The following is a 19,103-nucleotide window of genomic DNA, read 5'->3' as shown; positions in this document are numbered from 1 at the left end:
TGTTCCAAAACAGGAGGACATTAACCAGTGGCCATACCTGCAAAGTATCAAGCTCCACAACATAGATGCTGATGTAGATTTGCTCATTGGCACAAACGCACCTAAAGTAATGGAGCCGTGGGAGCTGATAAACAGCCAGGATGATGGCCCATATGCAGTTTGGACGCGAGTTGGTTGGGTCATCAATGGACCACTTAGGAGTGAAAGGAAAAAGACAGACTTTCATGCTTTCACCGCAAACAGGATTTCTGTTCAAAATCTGGAAACAATGTTGATTGAACAATATAATCATGATTTCAATGAAAAATCTTCCCAAGAACAGATTGAAAATTCCAGAGAAGATAGCAAGTTTATGGATATCATGAACAATACAGCACATTTAATCAATGGACATTATTGTATTGATTTGCCTTTTAAGGCTGAAAATCCTACCTTGCCAGTGAACCGCTGTATTGCAGAGCAACGTCTTCAAAGCCTGAAAAAGAAGTTTGATAAAAGCCTCACCTTCAAGAAAGATTACATTGCTTTTATGGATGACATGATATGTAACAGATATGCTGAAGTTGTTCCTGATGACCACTTGGTGGGCAGTGAGGGAAAAGTGTGGTATATACCCCACCATGGTGTTTATCACCCCAGAAAAGGCAAACTAAGAGTTGTTTTTGATTGTGCTGCAACATTCAAGGGGACCTCACTGAATTGCCAGCTATTACAAGGACCTGATTTGACCAACTCAATTGTGGGAGTTCTTGTGCGCTTCAGACAAGAGCCTATTGCCATTATGGCAGATATTCAAGCCATGTTTCACCAGGTCCATGTTCCAGAGAAACATAGAAACTTTCTTCGCTTCCTTTGGTGGCCCAATGGTGACACATCCCAAGTTCCACAAGAATATCGAATGACAGTGCATCTGTTTGGAGCAGTTTCCTCGCCGAGCTGTGCAAATTTTGCATTAAGAAAAACAGCAGAAGACAATGCCCAGCAATTTCCAGCTGAAGTGGTCAGTACTATAAAGCATAATTTCTATGTGGATGATTGCTTGAAATCTTTGCCTACAGAAAAAGAAGCAATAAAATTTGCCCAAGATTTGACAGCTCTTTGCAATAAAGGAGGATTTAAGCTCTCCAAGTGGATCAGTAATAATCATGCAGTGTTGCAAACATTTCCAGACAACATCAAAGCAAAGGAAATACTGGAACTAGATTTGGAGCTTCCAATTGAACGGGCACTTGGCTTACAGTGGTGCACTCAAGGTGATGTCTTTAAATTTAAAGGTTCATTTCCAGAGCGGCTGCACACGAGAAGGGGAATACTGTCAGTAGTAAGCTCATTGTATGATCCCCTGGGTTTTCTCGCTCCCTTCATCATCACCGCCAAAATGATACTACAGGAGCTCTGCAGGAGAAACCTGAGTTGGGACGATGCTGTTCCTAATCATTTCTCCAAACAGTGGACCGACTGGATGGATGATCTGAAGAGGATCTCAAAGTTTGAAGTGGACCGCTGCATTAAGCCTAAATACTTTTGTCCTGTTACTGCACAGCTTCACCACTTCTCTGATGCCAGCCAAGTGGGATATGGTACAGTGTCATATCTAAGATTAAAAAATGAGCATCATGTACACCTAGCATTCCTCCTGGGAAAGGCAAGAGTTGCTCCTCTTAAGCAGACAACCATTCCTCGTTTGGAGCTGACTGCAGCCGTCCTCGCTGTTCGAATGGACCAACTACTACACAGAGAGTTGCATCTTGAGCTTGAGACATCCGTTTTCTGGACTGACAGTACCACTGTCTTAAAGTACATCTGCAGTGAAGCAAAGAGGTTTCATACCTTTGTTGCTAACAGAGTGTCCATCATCAGAGATGCTACGCAAACTGATCAATGGAGATATGTGAGTTCTAAAGATAATCCAGCAGATGAAGCATCAAGAGGGATGAAAGCGGAAAACCTTATGGAGCAGAGTAAATGGATTAATGGTCCCGAGTTCCTGTTCGAGTCTGAAGATAAATGGCCTAAATTGGAGGTAAAGTATGACTCACTTCCTGCTGACGATTCTGAAATAAAAAAGAATGTGACTGTCAACACTGTTATTGAGAAGATTAAATGCCCTACCAGTTTTTTCATCTCCTACTTCTCATCTTGGACAAAGCTAAAGACATCTGTAGCTTGGGTTTTAAAGCTCAAAGAACTCCTTATTTTGCTGTCTCAGAAAAGACAAGAGTTTTCTGCTATGTTACAGCAGTCTGCAGAAGATGGAAACACCAAGAAGAAAAGGGTGTCCCAAAAGATGCAACAGTTTAAAGCTATGCTGAAGAAACAGTGTTTGACATCTGAAGATCTGGCTAAAGCAGAGCGTTGCATTATTCAGTTTGAGCAACATCTCAAGTTTGGTCCAGAAATCATCTTGATCAAAGCCAAAAGGATCGTTTCTAAAGACAGCCAGTTGTACAGACTTGATCCAGTGTTGGACGATGGAGTCCTCAGGGTGGGTGGACGTCTTAAAAGAGCGGCTATGCCATTTGAAACGAAACATCCTGTCATCCTGTCCAAAGACATGCATGTGGCAACCTTAATTCTGCTCTACATTCACCATCTGCTTGGTCATGCAGGAAGAAACCACATGCTGTCCAGGCTGCGTCAGAGATATTGGATAATCAATGGAAACTCTGCTGCCAGAAAAATCTTGTCTGATTGTGTGACCTGTAGAAAAAATAGAGGAAAGCTTTTGGAACAAAAAATGGCTGACTTACCCCAGGAAAGGGTTGCACCTGACAAAGCTCCGTTTACAGATGTGGGAGTTGATTATTTTGGCCCCATTGATGTTAAGAGAGGCAGAAGTCTGCTCAAACGTTATGGAGTAATATTTACATGCCCAACAAGTCGTGCTGTTCATTTGGAGGTGGCTCACACCCTTGATGCAGATTCTTGTATCAATGCTATCAGAAGATTCATCTGTAGACGTGGTCCTGTCTCTTCCATCAGGTCAGACAACGGCACGAATTTTGTGGGAGCCAACAGAGAACTAAGAAAAAATCTGACTGCCTTGAACCAGAGCAAGATCCAAAGAGTTCTGGTCCAAGATGGCATAAACTGGCACTTTAATACACCGGCAGCTTCACATCAAGGTGGTGTCTGGGAGCGTTTGATTCGTTCTATCAGAAGTGTACTCACCTCAGTTCTAAAACAGCAGGTTGTGGATGATGAGACTTTGCAAACCGTTTTCTGTGAGGCTGAAGCCATTCTGAATGATAGACCCATCACACTGGTCTCTGACGATTCGGATGATTTAGAAGCCCTTACACCAAATCACATCCTGACCCTAAAGAACAAACCTGTTATGCCACCTGGGCTGTTTCAAAAGCAAGATCTGTACCTCCGACGACGATGGAAACAAGTACAGTATATGGCCGAACTGTTTTGGAAAAGATGGATCTCTGAGTATTTGCCTTTGATGCAGGAAAGACAAAAATGGATGAGACCGAGAAGAAACATCACTGTTGGAGATATTGTCCTGATTGCAGATGCGACAGCACCCAGAGGATGTTGGCAGATGGGGAGAGTCCTGGCTGTCAACGCTGATGCACGAGGACTGGTTCGTTCAGTGCAACTTCGGACCAAAACCAGTGTGCTGGAGAGACCAGTGACGAAGCTCTGCTTGCTTTTAGAAGCATCTGAGGACTAAGGACATTTATTCTCTCTTTTTCTTTCTCTCTTTCTTTCTCTCTTTTATCCAATCTCTTTGCAGGTTAATAATGAAAAAGAATGAAGAACCCAGAAGATTTGCTTTGTATTGAAATTGTTGTTAGAATAGCTCCTTTTAGTTAAAGAAGTAATTGTGATGTAATGCACAATTGGGGGCCGGAGTGTAGGAGCTATTTCTCTATTTTTGTTTAAGAACTTAAATTATTTAGTTAGTTTGTATTTATTTAGTTATTTGTTGCATTTTTGTTTGAAAGTAGTTGCTTAGAATACAATTATTTCTTAGTAAATTGTTTAATTAGTTAATTGATTTTGTCTGGGTGTCTGGTATATAGATACATGGACTCCAGGTAGCTCAGGTGAAAAGTGGGTGGGCTTATGGTTTTTTACCAGTCTTCCAGTCTTCTAGCTGCAGTCTACCAGGCCTTTCAGAAGGCAAGTCACTCAGCCTTAATCAGTGAGCACAAAGGCAGAAACCAGGCCAGGAGATGTGGCAAGTAGTCTTTTTGAGTTTTTGAATCATGTTTATTTTTCCTGAAGAAACCTGGAATAAACTCACTGAACTGCATTTTTCACGTATTTTGAGAATTTTTTGTACTGCGTAAAACCAGAAACCCACTATTCCTCAAGTGACTATTTGATTTACATTTATTTTTTGCTTTTTCATTTTTAAGTTTTTTCATAGACAACTAGTCACTACAATCATTGTTTTCCAGAGCTCCTGTTCTCATCCAACCTGATCCAGCAAAACAGTTCATCCTAGAGGTGGATGCTTCTGACTCCGGAGTTGGAGCAGTTCTCTCCCAGAGGCTCGATTCTGATCAAAAGATACACCCCTGTGCTTTCTTCTCCCGTAGGCTTTCCTCAGCTGAACAGAATTATGACGTGGGCGACCGTGAGCTCCTGGCTATTAAGCTGGCGTTGGAGGAATGGAGGCATTGGCTGGAGGGAGCTGAGCATCCAGTTCTTGTGTGGACAGACCACAAGAATCTGGCTCACATCCAGTCAACTAAACAGGCAAATCCTCGCCAATCCAGGTGGTCAATCTTCTTCTCACGTTTCAACCTTATCATTTCCTACAGACCCTGATCCAAGAACGTGAAGCCCGATTCTCTCTCTCGTCTCTACTCTGTGGATCATCCTGAGACACCTGAACCCATCCTCCCAGCTTCATGTACCATTGGAGTGGTCAACTGGGAGATATCGGACCTCATCAACTCGGCCCTAGCCACTTGTAAACCAAACCCTGCCAGCAGTTCATAACAGCTCTGTCTCTCACGCAGACTCCAGTGAAACCAGGACCCAGGCCCGAACCAGATCCCAGTTCATATTGTGTTGTGCTTAATAAACTGTTGAACTTTTATCCTCGTGTCCGCCTTGTGGTGTTCTGCATAACTGGGTCTCCATTTGAAAACCCATCATGACAGACTGCCCAGTTCAAAGGGATGGACCCGTTCGTCCGGTTCAACTTGCATGTTTAAATGCGATATTGCTTCCAGCCATGTTTACACTCACATAATAGGAACATCCAGGAAGATGCAGACCGCAGAAACAGCTGATCAGTCATTTGAAGTAAAAGTTTGCCATATCAGAGCTGATTTAAAAAGTGTTTCCGTCTCCCATTTTCTGCGTTAAACCTTTTTTGCAAAAGCCTAAAACCACCTCAAGCAAGCGTAAGAACTTTTTCCTTATTTTGATGTTTCCTTCAAGGTTTTTTGATATGATACATCAACACGTGCATTAGAAAAACTGAAGTGCACCTATTTACAGGTTAAAATGAGTAAGCTCGCTTATTATCTACACAGTGATTCTTCGCCATGTGTCGTATCTCTAAGACATGCTATAAACTGTTACAGACGCCTTGTAATAATTTCGTCATGAAGGTCAGGAGTTTGGTGGAAAAGAGAATCCTAATGATGAAGGCAGTAGGTCCCAATGTCTTGGTTTATGAACTTTAATCTAGATTAAAACAGTCTAGTCATGCCAAGATAAAAAAGGTTAAAACGTAACATGTCTCTTTCCATAATTAATTTTTTTGCCTGAAGCTCTGACCCATATTTAAATAATAATAAAAAAAAAATATTTTTTCCCCTTATGCCACTAATACATTTCAAACCTAACTTGACATAAACCGAGAACTACTTTTACGATGACGATACATACTGTGTGGTTGGCTAACCATATATTGGCTCATTGTTATAAATTAGCAACATTATAAATATGTGGTTGACTCATTATCAGAACTCAGCGAGTTATAATAATCCTCAGAAGTCAAAATTTGACACTTCTGAGTCATAAATTTCAACATAAACCACCCCTAAAATCTGAAATGCAAGACTGAAAGTCGCTGCAACAGGATGGTATTCGACTTCTTATTTTCTTTCAATTTTTTTTTTATAGCAGTTAATTCTTATGTATGTAGCTTTAAGTCAGTTCTTAAAGCAATACTTGTGTTTAGTAGATATTTTTTTCCATACTGAGTATATTGGCGGATTTCTGTATAGAACTGGGTGTTTGTCACTGTAATGGTAATAACAGTCGCTGTAGCAGCCATGGAGAATATAAGATTACCTAAGTCCAACTTCCTCAATTTAAGTTCCAATATTTAAAGGGACGGACCATACACTTTCTAATTCCTCTGGTAGGGGGTTTCATCAATCCAACTTTGCATTTTCTATGAAAATCTCCCGATTTTCTTCTGATAACTCTTTCAAAATTTTCTTTTCCCAGTATATATCTATACACCTTAAAGCTTTTTAAAATTCAATATTCAGACATATAGTGTATAGCCTGTTTATTGTTAATGACATTAGACATCTATAGAGATATATTTATCTCTTAAAGCAAGTCCATAGATGAGGTATTAGCCTTTTTGCAGATACAAAAAAAAAAAACTGTAGTTGAATGCTTTAGAAAATTATTAAACAATGAACAGGCCTCAATTTAGCCCAAAATGCTTATCTAGGGAACAGATGTCCATGAGCTCAAACATGGAAACCGATATTTAAACACAATTAGACATAAAGATTCATAGAGGATGGCTTTAGAGGCTCCTGGTGTCTGCTCAGCTCGTCAGCTAGTCCATGTGATGATGGGTTTTTCCCGAAGGAAGGAAGTTTGACCTGCTGTTCGGCTTCCTGGACCTATTTGATGTCTCTCAGTTGGTGGGAGCATCAGATACATAGATATGCACAAACTACTCAAAATTGAATCTAAACAGTCTACATATCCTTTGCAACATTATTCTGAGCCTATTTTATCTCTCGTTCTTGGCTGCTTCTCAGCATGCCACCGTACAAGTTTCCTCTCACTAAAACGAGGATGAGTGGTTTTGTCACATTGTAAAGTCATCAGAGGGTGGGCGACGCAGCGGGACTTGTCTGCAGGCTTCCATGTCTTGCTTGTTATGAGCCTAACAGTCGCATTCAACCCACTCACCCACTGGACGAAGAGGTATGGAGGAGCACGGGGGAAAGGAAAATCAGGAAGGTGGAGAAAATGAATGTACAGACTAAAATTTAAGAGGGCTGCTTGTATTAGAAAAGCTGGTTTGCATAAGGAGCAGCTATGGCTCCCATATGAGTGATAGATGGCTTTAGAGTGACAAACTCCTTGTAAACAAATACATATGGTCTCTAAGAAAGATAATAGCTATTTAAAAGCAGTTTACTAACTTGCATCCACATCAAAGTGCCTGAAGTGGCAGAAAAGTGCTTAGCAATACTTTCACCCGATGAAAAATCCCCCATGTTTCCAGCTAATGAGCCAACTGTAAAAGATGCAAAGCGATCTTGTTTTATATTATTCCTTTGCACCAAGTTGAATTGACCATTCAAAACTTTTGCACGCAAGCATGTGTGTAACAATGGCTTTTATTATGGGTGGGGAACATGTTTTGAGTTTTCAGCGTATTCAATAGTGGTTATTGTGGTGATGTTAACTAGTGAACAGCACCTCGCTGCTGTTTAAACAATACTGGGCATCATTCAAGGAAGCCGCAACTGATACAGTGGTGTTTAATATACGAAGCTGGTGTGGAAGTCAAACATAAAAGCAGAGAAACAATCGTGAAAATACTCTTAATATAACATAACTCTGTATTAACTTCTTTACATAGTTCATGGAGCATTTTTCAAATCTTTTAGTCTTCTTAGATTGACAAATTTCAGACTATTTTATTTTAACAAATCCACTCGTCTATGTGCTTTTACTCCAGTGAAACTATTAGCTCTATACCCTCTTTTTAGTAAAGTAGTTATTGAACATAATAATGGATAAAGCATCTGAAATGGTGTTAAAGATTCTCATATTTTAACCCAAGCTAAGGAAATTGCTGAATAGATTTAAAGTGAAGTAAATGACAGTTTTAGATGGCAAGTGTCGATACTGCAACACCCTTGACAAGCCTTGATTAAAAGAACAGCCTATTATCTTTGCATGCCTTGTTAAATATGACTAAGGTAGGAAGGAGGACCCTATAAAGAGTCTTCTGCTCATGGCTAAGGATGTTCTGGATGCCAGCAAGTGCACGACTAAAATTGTTTCTCAGTCAGCAGAACCGAGGAAGTTTTTGGGGGCTTTTTCTATTGAGATTCTTGCCCTGTTGTTTGAACATGATGTGGTTCAGATTAGTTAAAGCTGGATGTCCATGAATTATTCCAAAGCTGTGTTTTTAATGCATTTATGTGAAACCTTAATACTATTTAAAGTGGATTTTTTTCCCTCTGTCCGGATGTTCTTCCTTCTGTCAGTAGGGGGCAGTGTGGTTTCACGCCTTACTCTCCGAAGCAACTCTCAGAAATAGAGCTTTCTTTGAAAGTTTCTTTCAGAGCACAACCCTTCTGTTTATACCAGATTGTCAGAATCAGGCGACTACTCTTGATGATGCAACTAGAAAAAAATTCATAAACCTAGAAAATATCTCTAATAAATGTTGATTTGAGAAAGCCGATGTTTGGCTAATGCAGACGGCAATGATTTGGAGCGTTTATGTCTACATGTCAGAGACTTATGCTGTATCAGTGAAGTGCTTGCATGTTGTCCCTCTGCAGGCCTCCATTGATTTTAGTATGAAGTGTAACAAATAATTCATAAAGGAGGAAACTGTGCCTTTTCTTACAAAACTGCTTCAGCTCTGAATATTTGCAGTTTTGCAGACATGGGGTTATTAGCTGAAGCTTTGGTAGCAATTATATAATGATGTTAGATTAGCTTCCATTTCCAAAACCTGTTTCTGCCATTCTTCACTTACAGCTTTGTATGGACTCTTGTGTGGGGGTTTTCTTATTCTAAAGATTTTTTTCTCTTTTTCACAGGTTATACTTTCATAAAACATATGAAGCAATCTTGCTCTTCATGCAACCAAAGAAATGTGTACCATTATACTACCACCACTGTGCTTCATGTATGAAAAAGTTATTCATCTTAAAATGTAGTTGCAAAAATTCCAGAGCAATGTCGATCTAACTTATTTCGAGGGTGTTGTTACGGTTTAGCAGTTGCAAAAACAGTATGTGGAGGAAAACAAAAAACAGACTGAACATGGAAAACGTAGTAACTCTAGTGGAAAAAAAAAAAAAGAAAAAACCTTTTGTGACTGGACTACTGCCCAAATTATTTTTTTGATGAATTGATTAATAATCGGTTAGCCCAAGATTCATTAAAGAAGACTTGTTACTAAATTAAACCAAGTTAAATTCAAACTTTTCCTCTGGTGGAGTTCTGGGTAGAGCATATTGACGGACAAACATTTTTTATATCTTTAATGCAAAATGTTTATATTTTTTCACAATTTTGGTATAATTAATGCTCTAAGTGGGTTACTCTGTCAACTAAAGGCATGTTTTAGAGTCTCTATACTCCAGTTAATGATTAATTGATTACTAAATTAGTTGAAAATTATTTCAGTAATCGATTAATCATGATTAATCCGATTAATTGTTTCAGCCCTAATTTAAATATGTAAAACGTTGGTGTTTGGAAAAAAGAATTGTCATAAGTGAAGCAAGTAGGAAACTTCTTTTATTTCATGATTCTTTCAACGTCATTCCTGGACTTTCCTTAAAGAGTGTACCTAGGAATAAAAAATGGATCAGCATTAGAACTCAGAGGACCTTTTACCTTTAATGGTCCCAACAGTATTTCCACCAGTTACAAAGAAAGGCGGAGGAGGCAGTGGGCTGCTGGTGGTTTTAAACTATACACTGTGTACCGGTGCCTCTTCCAAGAACTCCACAGAGCACAAGAGGACAGAGTGTGTGTGTGTGTGTGTTCCAGGTGTATGAAGAAGGAGGGGCTAAGCTAACATGACGTGTCAATGTCGGGAAAGACATGCAAAGCATTTTTAAGAGATTTGAGTTTGAAGACATTTAAAAATAAAGATTGTGAGCTAACTGTTGAAAACATTTTGAACAAATCAGACCCACATGTATAAACATAGCAAGGCTCAATCAGTTGACAGTTAAGTGTAGTTTTCTTGTACTTTCTATAATATAGGAAACACCTAAACTCACTGAGCTGAATAATAATGTTACTGGCAGCTGAACTTTTTCCATTTTGCTTCTCCTAAAGCTTCTACCAGAGAGTGACGAAGACATTAAAATACATGCAGGTACATTTAAAACAAAAGGAATAAAAGCTTGAAATATTTAACTATATGTAATGAAGAACGGCTTTAACGTTTTTTGTTCAAGATATAAAAATGCTTTGAGATGTCAACTTCACCCAATACTTTAGTAACATGCCTGTTCAAATGAAAGGTTTTGTTCACAGGACACATGGCTAAATCTGAATATGATAACTTTCTTCTGTTCAATGGATTCTCGCTAAATATGTCGTGGTCTGACCTTTTTAAGGTGTCAATTTTTTACTTCCCTGTTTTTATCCTCCTTGCATTTCTTTGCAGGTTGTTAATTTCATAAATGCACCCAACAAACCAGTCTTTCATCAAATTTTAAAATCAAAAATGCATATACGCTGGTAACTTAGTTAAGGTCAAACTTTTACTACTCTTACCAACGTATCTCAGTGGATGGTTAGATACTTTTCTGGTCTATTAAGAAAGCTTTTAATTAGAATGGCTCAGGTTATCCTGCGCTATCTCTATAGTTAGGCTGCTATAGGCTTAGCTTCCTGGAGGACATAGGGACCCCTTTTCATCATTCTGCTTCATTCTCTCTCTATCCTCCCACTCTGCAGAATCTGTTAGTTCAATTTCTAGCCTCGTCTGTTCCTGTTTGGTTGTGACACCACCCTGGAGAGAAATATCAGCTGTGCCGCTGCCATCAACACCTTTGTTTATAGATGTTGGAGATCGGCCTGTTTTTCCAGTGTAGTCCTGTTTCTCTGACTGACTGGCTGGATGTGCTCCCTTCATCCTCTAACATGGGAGCTGGCTCAGAGCTTTTCTGTCTGGCTGTGTGCTTCCTGGATGGAGCAGCCTTTTAGTTGCCTTTTGTATCTCTGTTTCTGTCTCCTTGAACCCCAGTCTGCCTCGGCAGATGGCTGCTCACACTGAGCTTGGTTCTGCTGGAGGTTTCTTCCTTCCTTAAGAGTTTTTCCTCCCCACTGTCGCTACAAGCATGCTTGGTTTGAGGGATTGCCTTCGAGTCAGTGAGTCGAGGCAATGAACTGGTTTTCCGTAGATAGAAAACTTTGAATCCATTTGAATGTATGATGTGGTTGAATTGTAAAGTGCCTTGAGATGAAGTGTGTTGTGAATTGCCGCTGTACAAATAAATTGATTTGATTTGAAACTATGTTTACAAATCAGTCCTCTCTACTTGTGCCCTGCATCATGAGAAAAATCGTGTTTCAATCATAGAAATTTGTATGTAATGAAATGGCCGGTGAGTCGATGTAAAAGAAAAAAAAAAGATAATTGATAGCTTAGAGTTGGTACCATATTTCTTGCAGATGGACATTGTTTGATATCAAACTAGAATGTGTTATATACATAAAGTTCTCAAGCAGAATAAATAAGAGATCTACATCTGTTAACTGTTGTTCAGAGACATAATCTTTAACCCAACAGAGTTGGATCCAGAAGTCCTGAGAAGAAGAGTAATCTGACAGTTGGGGGACAGGTTAAGGGGTTCTTGCTTCTGTTGACGTGGGCAGGCCCTGCTGAGAAGGGACCCTATGGCCTCACGGGAAAACCCTTTTGACGTCAAAGTGCGTTCCAAGCCCACAGATGGAGTGTTATTGTACGAGATGCCTGGTCTCGGGTTACAATAAAGAAGGGGAAATTGCAACCACAGAGTTAAGAGGAGGGGAGGATGAACCCAGACTGGAAGTCTCACACTACTCCTCTCCCACTTTATGTGGTGAAGCTCCGTGGTCTTGCCCCCCCGTCCACCTTTAAGGAAAATCATTTACTGTCAGCGTTCACCTTAAATGCTTCATTCTTTTCAGTCAAATGCTCTGCACGTGAAACTGGTGTTTGGGTTGCTTAAAACACTATGGACAAACTGTCCACCCCATTTTTTTAATGTGTTCCTCCAGGTGGATGTATGCAGGAGTTAGTGTATATCAGTGGTGACACTTCCAGCTGTTGCTGCTGACGTGGGGTGCTGAAGCCCCGGCCAAACGAGAAGGGTGCAAAGCTGCAGCCAGCTGTTTGGCTATTGCCTCATCTCCCCATCTGCTGCTATTGTAAACCCCCCCCCCCCCCCCCCCCCCAGAAAAAGACAAAAAACACGTGCACAAAAACAGATGGAGCTAAGTAAAACTAGCACCCTCCACTTGCACAGATGCTACATTGAGACACACTTGCATGTGCTAGTGTGCATTTATCTCTTCCACAGGACATGTCCTGATTACACGCTGTACACCACAGAAACCACAAATAGTCGGTTTTGGTGTCTTAGAAGATCAGACAAAAAAACAAAACAAAACATCACACTGAAGGTGCAATCTAGAAGGAAAATGGTAGTGCAGCTGAATGTTATGAAGGTAAAAAGATGTTGCAAATAATTCACTTTGTTCAAAGTAAATCTGAACTCTCCTGCCTTTAACTATGTTTTTATGTGTCATAAGACAATGTGTATCAAATATAAAACAGCTAATTAAAAGAGAAAAAGCATTAAAGGGTAGAAGCATTTTAAATCTTACTTGCAGAAAATGGTTACTGAAACACACGAAGAGGAAATTAAGCATAACTTCCAACAGGTTAGCGTTAAAATACAGCTAATTAAATGAAATTAAGTTGCAAAACAAACATGACTGCAACTCATGACGTTTTACCAGTATCACAATCAATCCTACAACACCTAAAGGGACAGTCTGGCTATGTTGCATTTATTCGTATTTATGGTACTTCTCTTTTTCAAAAAAAAGCGAAGATCAGTAAAAAAATTAAACCGTCTCTTACAACTAAAAAAAAATTATTTTTTTCTTCAGGCTGTCCATATTCTAGTTGGCATGTGTTTGTTTTTTCTTGTACCCACTCCACCTCACCTGGATGAAATGCGACGGACCCTTGTTTATTTTGTAGCACTTTTTAAGGAATGTGCAGAAACAACAGCTTTTTGAAAGCTTGACAAAATAACATTTGGCTACTCTTGGATTGCGAGGGGCATGGTGGATTTAACTTTTCCTCTGCCAAAAGTGATTTGCAATGAGTTTTAGATTTCATCTGCAAAATCTCCACTTTGTTTCGTGTGTGCAATGCAGGGAGGGAGAGGGGTCGCACTGAATAGGTGAGGGCGCGCTAAAATAAACACACCTTTTTACAATGGACCCCCTCACTAGTGCCGTCTGGCAGAGAAAACTGTTGCTATAGCTGAGGCTCAGAGAGTGCTTCTCATGTGTCATGGGGGTTAATTGTGTTTTTGTGTTATCTTAGAAATAAGACTCCCATAAACCCTTTATGAATTTCCTTCTAATGCCTTGCCTGGTGTTATGCACCTGGAAAAACACAACAATATGAAATAATGAGGTATAGTCAGACACTTGGTGGAGTATACTACTTGCTATATCCTGCAAGCTTTCCTTACTATAAATCTTTACATTGTTTCTTACATGTTTCTCATTACATCGGTCTTTTTCTTACTCTAAAACTTCCAAAGTGAGAACGTGCTCCACACATAATCACAGCCTCTGTGTGTGGCGTGTTAGAGCAGCCGGCGGAGGGGGGGAAATTGCTGCCCTTGCACCTTGCATACTTGGACTGGCTGTTGGGGGGGTGGCTCTCTCTTCACGACCCCATATCTGGAAAGGAAACTCAACCTCGACAGTGAGAGATGCTGGCTAGGTTGCGTGTAGGGAAGTGCTATTCCAAACAGAGAAAATCTTGTGTGCAAAGTCGGTGAGCAGAGTTTGATGAATGGCACAAAAGGATGAACAATTTGCTCTAATTGCTGAGTAGCTGACTGGTGGTGAAAGAGATTGTGGCTTGTAGGGCAGAGGAAATTGCAGAGTACAAGCCTTTGCCTTACTTTGCTACCTCAAATATAGCAAAAGACATCACAGAAAATTATAAATGATCAAATAGATGGTGAAAATATTATTTTCTTGCTTACATTGAATGGGCTGTTTGATATCTGACATTCACCTGTTATATTAAGTTACCTTCCATCACATCCCTGAATTTCCTGAGGTCATTTCTTAAGTTATACATCATTTTAAGATGCGGCTCCTTATTTCCTTTTGGTTGTTGCCCATAATTGCTCTATAAACCTGCTGAATCTCTTCCATCACCGTCTTCTCTGGACTCGATGGAGGATGTGGCTGAGAGGATGATGCTGTCCAAGCTTACATCCAACATAGACAACACCTTCCACCCTCTGCACCAGACTGTAGAGGGTGAAAGACTTTTACACCATGTTTGTAAAAAGGAACGTTACTGCAGGTTATTCATCCATGCAGCCACCAGACTCTACAATAACTCTGCAATAACTTGTGCAATGTATAATATGCAATTACTATTTAATACCCTGTGCAATAGCGTGTTTCTTTATATTTGACACCCAGTGCAATAGCTATATATAAAAATATTAGTCTATATAAATACCCATGTAAATATCCTGGGCAATAACCCTGTTTAATAATCCTGCTATAAAAAAAGCTGTAATATGTGGACATACTGTATATACTGTGTATATATGCATATATATAAATCCTGACTAAAAACACATTTGTTTAGGATTGCCTTCCACTGCTCTAGTTAAACAGTTCAACTGAAACATCATTAGTTCAACTGTTTTATTTTCTTTAGTCAAACTGTTTTTAATGTTCTTTTTTGTTTCTGCATTTTTTATTTATTTTTCCTACTTGCTTTGATTCTGTTTTATTTTCCTATATTTTAATCATGTAAAGCACTTTGCATTGTCTTTGTACTGAATTGTGCTATACAAAGAAATTTGCCTTTTGCCTTACCTATATTCCATGCATCTTTTTCTTTCTTTGGCACCTTCTTCTTCTCTTTTTGACTATTTAAGCCAATGTAACGAGTACATTTGTCCACTGTGAGATCATTAAAGTCAATCAATCAATCAATTAAATCCAATGTCTTTTGATTGTTTTCCAGCAGGAGAAAACATTAACCAATATCTTTAAGCTTGTTCATGTTTCATCTTAGCTTTTTAGCCTTATATGAAGATACAGAAAAACCTAAATGGTTTTATTTTTTTGAATGTCTGATTTAGAGATTGTTGAAAGCTTAACTTGGTGGACGTCATCATCTGCTTGAGTAGAGAACACAAACTTCTTTCCTGGAAGGAGCATGTGGAGATTAAATATGAGGCTTGAATAGCATGAGTGCAGAACAGACAGAGCAAGAGCCAACAATCTGCTAGCTTTCAGACCAGTTGATACCTCTAGAATGTACAGACAACCAAGGTACACCACAAGCACAAGATTACAGGGGGTAAATGAGTCGAAGAAAATCAAAATGTGGAAAATCCTTCTTCTGAGCCTTGTTGTCTGTCACTGACTTGAGCTGTTCTTGTGCTTTGTAGGCCGACATCGGTGTTTGGCGTTCCTGTCTCATTTATTTCGGTTCTATCTCAATCTGTGGTTTACACGCATTGTTGTCCTCCTTGGCAATCCCAGCTGCTCAATCTCTGAAAACCCTCCGTTTTCTTTCCTCCTCTCCATGCCTTTAGGTCACAGACACACAAGCACACTGAGACTGGGATCCTTCACTCTGTGCTGACGTAGACAGGATTAAGAGTTGGAAAGCTGCCCTTACCCTTCTATCATAGAAAGCTAAACGATTGCATAAGTGTGTTTACATGTGATAGGAGAGCAGATCTTTTCTGTGTGTAATGAGCTTCCGGGTTCTGATGTTGCGTTCAGGCCTGCTTACGTTTGCTGACGTTATAAAAAGTGTTGCGTACAAAAAGTCAGAATTACACACAAAACTACTTAACTTTATTTATTCTCAGTGAAACTGGCGCAATGCACTCAATTGTTCCCGCTGACATTGGATGGCTAATTTGTAGGATTAAGCAAGCAGATTATTAATTAACTTGCCACCTACCTTTCAGTGATGCCTTGCAAAGCTTCATTCTCTCTTCCCAATATAATGAGTTTTGCTCCGTGTTTTTCCTAAGTGAGAGTTTATTCCCCTTTCCTTCTCTGGATCCACCAGGGACACATTTTGGTTCCTTTTTCCAAATACCTCAAATAATTTCAAGCATGAGAAGCAACAGGGCTTTCTGCCCGGCGCTACATCTTGCACTGTGTAACAAACCTATCATAACAAGCCCGTAAATTTGGTTTTGTGTTGCATAACAGACTTTTAAAAAGCACCTTTGCCACTTTAGTGAAGCTGAATGTGAATATTAAACGGCTAAATGACAATTTAATGAAATAATGAGGCGTACATTTGTATAGACTCACCTGACTGGTAAAGGATCACCTCCATTGTCCTGGTATGTGTGAGTTATAAACTCAAACAGCCTGTAACTGTCTTTGAGAGCTGCTTGCCACTAATTAACTAAATCAGTGTTACACTGTCGTCTTTCTGGGCTCCAATTATGTTGAACCCTGCAAAGTGGAAAAAAAACCCCAAAGAGAACAGCATCTCTTCATGCCCATAATCTCTTTTTATTAAAAATATGGATCAAAAAGCTAATTGACTAAGAGCAACTTCATCATAAGCAGGGTCTATGCGGTCAATATGGCAAAACATTATCAGCCTAAATTGTAAAGATCTAATTTTAACATCTCCAGGCTGTGGTGTTTATTAAATTTAGCATAAGGGGTAGAAAGAGAAATATTAGCCACAGGAACTTAAGGTACCGGTCAAAAATTATGTTATACTGTACAGTATATCTAAAGTTGAGCTAAGCGGGGCTACTTATTTTGCAGAATGAACAGATATCATGAAGAGCGACCAGATCTCAAGAAGATCCTGGTAATGTTGGCAAACAATATAGTATAGGGGAAGGCAAGCAAAAGTACAAGCTGCTGGAGGGACATTTTGGCCCCATAAATCTTTGACATCTATTAGGCTCAAGTAATTTCTACCTATATAAATGTAAGACATTTTAAGAAATTTAACTAGTCTTAAGTCTAAGGTATTGGTCTAAGGTATCGGTCACTAATCAGCACTCTGAGACAGGCTTGTGCTGCTCATTTTCTGCTTTTGGTATCTTTTACCGTTTTGCAATTTTGGTGGTTTCATGCCAGGCACTAAAATTGCGAAAGAGAGCCATCTGCAAACTGAAATATCAACTATTGCTCAACTTTTACCCACCCGCTGTGATGAATGGAAATTGAAATCCATTTCTATAATCTGCTCTTGCTGGGTGGATGCTGATGGTTATTTTGGTTTTTGGAAGGGTCATAATCTCTCGTATTTCATGAAAGTAAACTGGTCTATCGAGGGATCAGAGCCCATATAAGGCCAAAGGCTGTTGAAGGGGAAAAATGTTCTTCAGGGAATATTATATGTATCATTTCATTACTTGAGATTGTATTGTTTATCTTAAAATTTCATGTTAAAGGAGCATTGTGCAAGTTTAAAGGTGAAACATTATTTTCTTTACAAAGCAGGCCTTTACCAGATGTGTAAAATGAGTTTTCCAGTTGCCTTTATAGTATAGGATGTATCCCTTCAAGGAGTTTCTCTAGAGTCCTGTTTATAATCTAATTATTTGATTTAGGTGTTTTAGATCAGGGACAAATCTTAAAGTGTCAGGACACCAGCCCTCAGGGACTGGAGTTGCTTTTCGTCGCTCTATAGGCTCCATTAGTCAATTGAGGAGTGTTTCAGGTTGGAATAAAAAGGAACTAATGAAAACCTGGGACTGCTTTTCTCTGCTAATGGCACAATGAGGGGCGGAGCTTTGACTAACCTCCTTCAACGTGTGCATGGCAGGGTATGAAAACAGAAGAGCATGGCTGCCAAAGCACCAGGGAAGGTTGCCGTACTGCCATTGTTTGTCACTGCATTCACAGGTTGCTTAATAGTGTGTGTTTTTGGTAACAAGTAAAAATTTCCGTTGTATGTATAGTTAGGACAAATCCCAGAAGAACTGTGGTTATCCCAGATGGGCTTTTCTAAAGCCCAACAAGAAGAGGTATCCTGAGAAGGAAGTAAACAGAAGAAGGAACATCCTCTCTCCCTATGTTGCTGGACTCTCAGAAACACTCAGGAGGACTTTCAACCAGCACTGGATCCCTGTGCACTTCAAACCTGGCAACACAAAAGACAAGAACTGGTTCACCCTGAAGACGAGACACCCAGAAACAAGACCGACATGGTTAAAGGACACTCGTTTGAAGACAACAACGTCCATATTCTTTCAACGGAAGAAAGATAGTTTGAGTCAGGGGTTAGGGAAGCCATCTTTGTTAACCTGGAAAAATCACCCTTTCAACAGAAGAGGTGGTCTTAGACATAACCTTTCACCCACCTATAAGGCACTTTTAGGAACAACAACCAGGAGATTCACCTCTCACCCGCTCCCTAACCTGACTCACACTTCAATGAGGCATATGACCAAAACCACTCTGACGAGGGAGTTCACAACCCATCAGAACCCCCTTATGACCACTAACATCCCCCATATGACCTCCTTGGCCAATCCAGGGGGAGGGGTTGACGCGTCATTCTGTCCTCCCCTAATTCTTTGTTAGAACTACAGTGTATTAATCTCAGTGCTCCCCACCACTAGTTAGAACTATAGAAGCTTCTAGGATGAGAGGCAAAACGTCTTCTAGAAAACTACACGTCCAATGGCCTAGGCCAGTGGTCTCCAACCCTGGTCCTCAAGATCTACTGTCCTACAGATTTTAGAAGCATCCCTGCTTCAACACAGCTGAATCAAATGATTGATTACATTTTCAAGCCATTCATTTGATTCAGCTGTGTTGAAGCAGGGATGCATCTAAAATCTGTAGGACAGTAGATCTTGAGGACCAGGGTTGGAGACCACTGGCCTAGACTGAACGTT

General features: G+C 39.9%; 1 protein-coding gene across 1 annotated transcript; it reads left to right on the top strand.

Annotated features, from left to right (window-relative positions):
- Positions 1-1,086: 1,086 nt before the first annotated feature.
- On the top strand, positions 1,087-3,753 carry LOC119782185. The gene is made up of 2 exons (XM_038283066.1): positions 1,087-1,891; positions 3,458-3,753. Exons 1-2 carry the CDS (start codon positions 1,379-1,381, stop codon positions 3,680-3,682), a joined length of 738 nt encoding a protein of 245 aa, XP_038138994.1. The 5' UTR covers positions 1,087-1,378; the 3' UTR covers positions 3,683-3,753.
- The last annotated feature ends 15,350 nt before the right edge of the window (positions 3,754-19,103 follow it).

This window comes from Cyprinodon tularosa, unplaced genomic scaffold (assembly GCF_016077235.1).
Source record: "Cyprinodon tularosa strain WSP-4 unplaced genomic scaffold, ASM1607723v1 ctg1, whole genome shotgun sequence".
Taxonomy (NCBI): Eukaryota; Metazoa; Chordata; class Actinopteri; order Cyprinodontiformes; family Cyprinodontidae; genus Cyprinodon; species Cyprinodon tularosa.
This window is presented reverse-complemented; position numbering and strand designations above follow the sequence as displayed.

Excerpts from the sequence above, each read along its gene's own strand:
- LOC119782185 (XM_038283066.1), top strand. The coding sequence starts at position 1,379 with ATGATACTACAGGAGCTCTGCAGGAGAAACCTGAGTTGGGACGATGCT. Across the intron at positions 1,892-3,457 it reads AAACTGATCAATGGAGATAT|GAAAGACAAAAATGGATGAG; the intron begins GTGAGTTCTAAA and ends CCTTTGATGCAG.